This window comes from Coptis chinensis, chromosome 4, assembly GCF_015680905.1.
Source record: "Coptis chinensis isolate HL-2020 chromosome 4, ASM1568090v1, whole genome shotgun sequence".
Taxonomy (NCBI): Eukaryota; Viridiplantae; Streptophyta; class Magnoliopsida; order Ranunculales; family Ranunculaceae; genus Coptis; species Coptis chinensis.
This window is the reverse complement of record NC_141459.1, coordinates 55,020,046-55,026,118: the sequence shown is the minus strand read 5'-3', so window position 1 is coordinate 55,026,118 and position 6,073 is coordinate 55,020,046. Positions and strand designations below refer to the sequence as shown.

Below are 6,073 nucleotides of genomic sequence, written 5' to 3'. Positions count from 1 at the left end.
TTCATGTAATTGATAATTGACCCTAAATACAATAACCAACTCTAAATTGACATAAAATTAGCTTCTAATTGGGGTGTACAATTTTATGTTTTGGTACCATTAAACAATAATTTTAGAGTGTTAATATTCTCCTTGTTACGTCTATAAACTCACCCTTAAAAAATGATATTATCTATTATACCCGCCTATTCTTCCATGATATTATCTATTATACCCTTTATTATATTCTATTCTTCCACCTCTCCCATTAGCATAAGTTCACCACCCAATTTGAACAATCTCCTTGAAAGTTAAAACTCTCTAATTGGATAAAACCTGTGCCACTCAAATATCCACTCGATCTCTTTTACAAACATTTATTATATTCTAATTTATACCTAATGATAGCAATCGAATCAACAATAGATTGTTCAACCCCATGACTAACAATCTAAATTAATAAATCGATTCTCCGAGGTGTTTTTTGGATCTGGATGTATAAAAACAAAAGCTTAGTCATATTTATATAGATGTAAGAATCTTGTTCAAATTTAGGCTTGAGATAGTCCAATTTTTAGAACAATATCTTTTTTACAATTATTTTAGTATGAAAGTTTAGTTTTAATCTAATAAAAAGCAAACACCTTCTAACCTCTAAGTATAGCAATTGAATTATGACAACCTCAAATGTGTTCATAATAATATTACAACATTCTACGTGGAAGTTTTGGATTCGTTTTTCTCTACTACAAAAATTTGTGTAAAATGATTTCGAGACTATTTAATTTTCTTAGAATATAATTATGCAAAATTAATAATATTTGCATGAAAACGACCTTTATGTCTAAGTTTTGAATTCCCTGTAATCAAAGGAAAAGTGGACGAAAAGTCTGTTGAAGCCGAATCTAGCTCATGCATTTTGTTTTTCTTCCATCATCACCTTTGGGTAATCGACTATTTAATTAATTATGCAAAAAGAATTAATATATGTTAATTAACTTGTTTTTATTTTTTTTGTTTTGTTTTTCTTTCCAATAATTTTTTTAATTAACTTGGCTTAGATGCATGATGTAAGTTGGTTAAGTTATGGTCACAAAACGATTCTTATATATATGGCTATTGAATCAAATCTTAGATTTTGTGTGTTTGACTATTATTTAGAATTTTTAGTATTTGGTCATACTATTAATAGTAATATTTGTGCTTGGTCCACAAGTAAGTCATGTGTATGGCATGCGCAGGGCATTTTAGCCATTTTTATGAAATTATACATGGAACAAGACGGTCAACTCAAAGTCAACGCAGTCAACCGTCAATTTTGGCCCAAACGCAAATAAACGATCAATTGGTGACTAACTGCAAATTATCAAATTAAAAAGTGGCCCAAAAGCTAAATACACACACACACACACACACACACACACACACACACACACACACACATATGTATGGTTATTATTGATGTGCTTAAAACATTTGATTTACATCGTACATGCCAATACATTGAAATGTGAAGTGTCATTCTGTTTTGGTGTTGCGTAATTTCAAACAGTGTTGGTTAGTTGAGTTTCCTTAATTAATTATATCAATGCTTCTTAAGAAAATATGAAAGAACTACAGATGGTAGAGAATGATTAAAAATAGGGAAATGAGAATTGAACTTTACCTAGCGAGCACTAACAATGTTAATGGCTGAAACACTCTGCATAACATATCTATTCTTTTCTTTGACACTCCTTAGTTAATAATTATGAATCTATAACATTTAAGTATTTTCTTGATTAAAATCTTATAAATCCTAGATGATACAATTTACCGAAATGAGAGTGTCTAGCGAGTAACGAGTTGTCTCCATTACTAAAGGTCTAGTTGTTGCACTACCTTGACTATGGGGTGTGTCTGGTAACATGAAGTTGTATTGAAAGAGGTTCACCATAAATTGTTTGAAGCTTGAATGATTTGGGAGTTTTAGAAGGAAGGAAGGCAGGTTTCTTTTAAGACTTGTTTTGTTAACTCTAGTTGCATGAAGAACAATAGAAAGAGTTGTTGAATGAAGGATTGAAAGCACAAACATTGAAAGGAAGAAATAACTTGAAGAAATGAAGAACAACTTTAAGGAAATAACTTGATTGAAATAAAGAACAAATAAAGAAATAACTTGATTGAATTGAATAACAAAAAAATAAAGAAATTGAATATAAATGACTTGAAAAATAAAATCCTACACTACTCCTACATGATACTAGAATAAGTCTAGGTGCATTCTCTCATCCTACTTTTGAGTTCTTATACCCCTATTTTTACAAAAGACTGATTTGCCTTCTCCTTTTACAATTAAGACACCTTACCAAGTTTGCTTTATGCTTTATGCTTTATGCTTTGATTTCTTCTTAATCAAGCTAGGTTTTAGAGAAAACCTTCTTTTGTGTTAATGACATCTATCTCTAGTCTTTCGAGTTAAGGACTTGACTTTCAACTCTCTGGTTTGGAGTCCTTAACCTTTGACCTTTGACTTTGACTTTGACTTTTTTAGCACTTTTTCATAGTAGCTTCGAGTCTTTATAATAAGCGTAAATAAGTCTCCTTTTGATGCCAAGATGCAGCTTTTATTGTAAGTGGTCTGAATTGCTCTATAACCTAAAAAATATAATAAAAGCTATGAGTTGTCTTTTCATTATGTGTAAGAAGGGTTGTAATGCAGTAATGTAAGGGTAATAAAATGCACATTTGGGAGTTGATCATAACACTTGTACAAGCTTGTTCTCGCATATTGTCTCATGATGTAGTTATGTGGGCGTGTTAGTTGTTGCAGATTCTAAACTTGTAAGTGAATTTCAAGTGACTTTGTTTTGATCTTATTGTCTTCTTCAAATAAACATGCTACCTAGTTTATCTATTTGCCATTTTCTTATTATTTCTTTGTATATATATATATATATATATATATATATATATATATATATATATATATATATATATATATATATATATATATATGTTTGTGGTGTAATGTTAAGGATGGCAAAAGATCACTTGGTGGGGGTGTTTTATTTTATATGTTATCCATAATCTTGTGATGGGTACTATTGGTTTTGGATTGTTTTAATTCAATTAAGTGTTATTTGTTTGTATTTTTTGGGTGATATGCTTATGTGAAGCTAAATTGAGTAGCCAAAACTACAAGAATACTGACATAAATGTGTTGCAGATTCTAACTCATGTTCTCTTGCAACAAATGATCAGGTTTAGTAGCATGAACATGGTCGATTTCGGACTACTTCATGGAGACTTTTTGTGATTTTGGGATAGATAAGCACCCAAAACTGTAGTTTTAACCCCTTACTAGTATTACATTTATCCCAATTATGTTTACAATAAATGAGAGTTAGTACTGTTTACGCATTTTTGTGTATTTCAGGTCTTGAAGCTAATTAGGTGACTAAAGACACCATTTTTGCATGGAAAACGAATTAAGATGATTAATTGCTGAGAGAGTTCTATGTTTAAAGCCCAAGAATCAAGGAAAAAAAAAGATTTTCAAGCCCATTCAAAGCTGGAAAGTCAAAGTCAATTCGGGAAAAAAAAAAGACAAAATCAATTCAAGCCCATGCATTCCTTTTATGGCCACTCACCCAGTTAAACCATTTACAGAGGAACTAGTATTGACTTTGCTGCAACATCAAAATCATATTATGCAACAAAAATCCAACTTGATGAAGGAACAAAATGAACAAATCTCTAGATTGATGAAAGATCAGAATGATCAAACTTTAACATGCTACAACAAACGATGCAAATGATGTAGTCTTTGTGCCAAAAGGTTATTGACATGTCTCCTACCCAAAATAATAACCAAATAGGCATGTTTTCTAGGTCCAGCTGTGCCTAATCTTAAGTCAACAAACACTACCTTCGAAGTAAATAGTATTCAGTTATTTGGTATTGGAGCATTTGGTTACCCTAGACTAGCTGAGTCTAGGTGATCCTCGGAAATGTGGAATATGGGTAAAAGATAAAGGAGTGCATGGAAAAGTTTGAGGATATTAATTTAGGGTTTTCATTTAATTGTAGATTATGTCTAGAACACAAAACGACAGTGGTAATGGACCATCTGGGAACACTCCCATCCAAATGACACATAACAAGTTAGCTCAGTTGTTGCAGGCGATGCAGAATAACCAACCTGTTCAAGGTGATCCATTTGCTAAGCATAATAAGGAGTTTGGTACTCTTGGTGGGCAATGATTTACTGGTACTGGGAATGCGATAGTAGTAGAGGCTTGGATCCAAAGTTGTGAAAATGTTTTTGAGCGTATGCAGCTTTTTGAGGTACAGAAACAGGAGTTGGTTGCTCACCAACTTGATGACGCTGCTAGGTTTTGGTGGAGAGCTCTCGTCCCTAGTCTCGACACTAATACCTTGACTTGGGAGGACTTTAAGACTAGATTCGAGAGCAAGTTTATTCCCGAAGCATTAAAAGAGCAGTTGGCTCAAAAATTCTCTGAGTTGACCAAAGGCGGGAAATCCGTTACTGAGTATGTGACAAAGTTTAATGAGCTATCGAGGTTTGCTCCTCACATTGTGGATACTGATAAGAAGAAGAATCAGAAGTTCATACGTGGACTAGATTCTTACTTGGCTAGCAAATTGATTCCTTTTGACGGGGACACATTTGATCGTGTGTTGGATTTGGCATTGAAATATGAGGAGCATAATGCAGCCCTTAGAGAGTCGAGAGGGAAAAAGAAGTTTGGAGAGCTACCAGCTATTAGCCCTCAACATTCTGAAAACAAACATTTGATTAGGTACATGCCATATGATACAGCTCAGAGCGGTCAGTTTCAGAGACCACCACCACCGAGGTTTCAGGGAGGTGGAATTAATTCTGGATGTTATGAGTGTGGCCAAGCTGATCATCATGCACGTGACTGCCCATAGAGGAGGTTGAACCAGGGCAGACAAGGACATAACCAAGTCAATAGGCTAAATCCGCAAGGACCAACGCCAGTTCAAATTGCAACTTTATCAGTGAGAAATCGTGTAGAAGGTATCGCTGACACACAACTTTATAGTTTGCATGTTTTGTTTGATATTGGTTAGTTCCTTTTTAGATGTATATACTGGGGGTATACACATGCAATCTATTAGGGCAGGTGTTGCATTAGAAAGGAACAATAGATTCTCTGTGTGTACTAGTAATTATTTGTCTCATTGTGCTTTGGCAAAAAAAAAAAAAAATCATTTGGATCTCGGGACGAGATTCTTTTTAGGTGTGTATATTGTAAAACTCAATTTATTTATTTATTTATCTAATTAAGTGTGGTATTATTATTTATCGATATAATTTTTGAAAATTTCAAAAATATAGAAAATAGAAATTTTGGTTTAGCAAAACTAGGACTCTAGGAGAGAAACGTGGGATAGTTATCAAGGATAACTCACGTAGCTAACTTTTTCTTTTTCTCCCACGTTTTCAAAACAAAAAAAAAAAAAACCCTACTGAAAAAGAAGAAGAAAATAAAAGAGAAGAAGAAAAGAGAAAGGGGGAATGCAAAGTATTGGGCTCACCGCACTATTGATATTCATAGTTTGTTTACATCTTGTAGATTTAATAAGGTGAGTTATATTTATTTCTTTTTTTTTTGTTTCCATAGAAATAGGATATGTTGTTTGTTATGTGTGATCATATGGACTGTATATTGGGAGTATAAAGCCATTAATGAACTGTATAGAGTTTTGTGAAGAAGATTAACAGTTAACAATAAACATCATTCCAAAAACAACTTATCTGCGCACTCTTTTTATTCTGTTCAGAAGGAGATCTTCCTTTAGTCGGATGTCTCTCAAATTTAATCCTTAGTTACTTGATACATTTAGCTAGGACATATATAAATATTAGACAGATCCAACCATGGAGTTTTTGTCGAGGCACGCATAAGCGTGACTAGTCGTAGTATATACTACGCCAGAAAACTGCACTATGCAGTCATAGGTTTAGGCATAGATGAAGGATGACCACATATTAGATCTTCCTCAAATTTGATCTGCATATTTACAACACACAGTAGTCATAACCATTAATATTGGAGGGCAA

General features: G+C 33.1%; 1 protein-coding gene across 1 annotated transcript; it reads left to right on the top strand.

The window, feature by feature from the left end:
• Nucleotides 1-4,293: 4,293 nt before the first annotated feature.
• LOC147504059 (uncharacterized) lies at nt 4,294-4,917 on the top strand. The gene has a single exon (XM_086605050.1). The coding sequence runs from the start codon at nt 4,294-4,296 to the stop codon at nt 4,915-4,917; it is 624 nt and encodes a 207-aa protein (XP_086461176.1).
• The last annotated feature ends 1,156 nt before the right edge of the window (nt 4,918-6,073 follow it).

Coding starts and splice junctions, on each gene's coding strand:
- LOC147504059 (XM_086605050.1), top strand. CDS start 4,294: ATGCAGCTTTTTGAGGTACAGAAACAGGAGTTGGTTGCTCACCAACTT.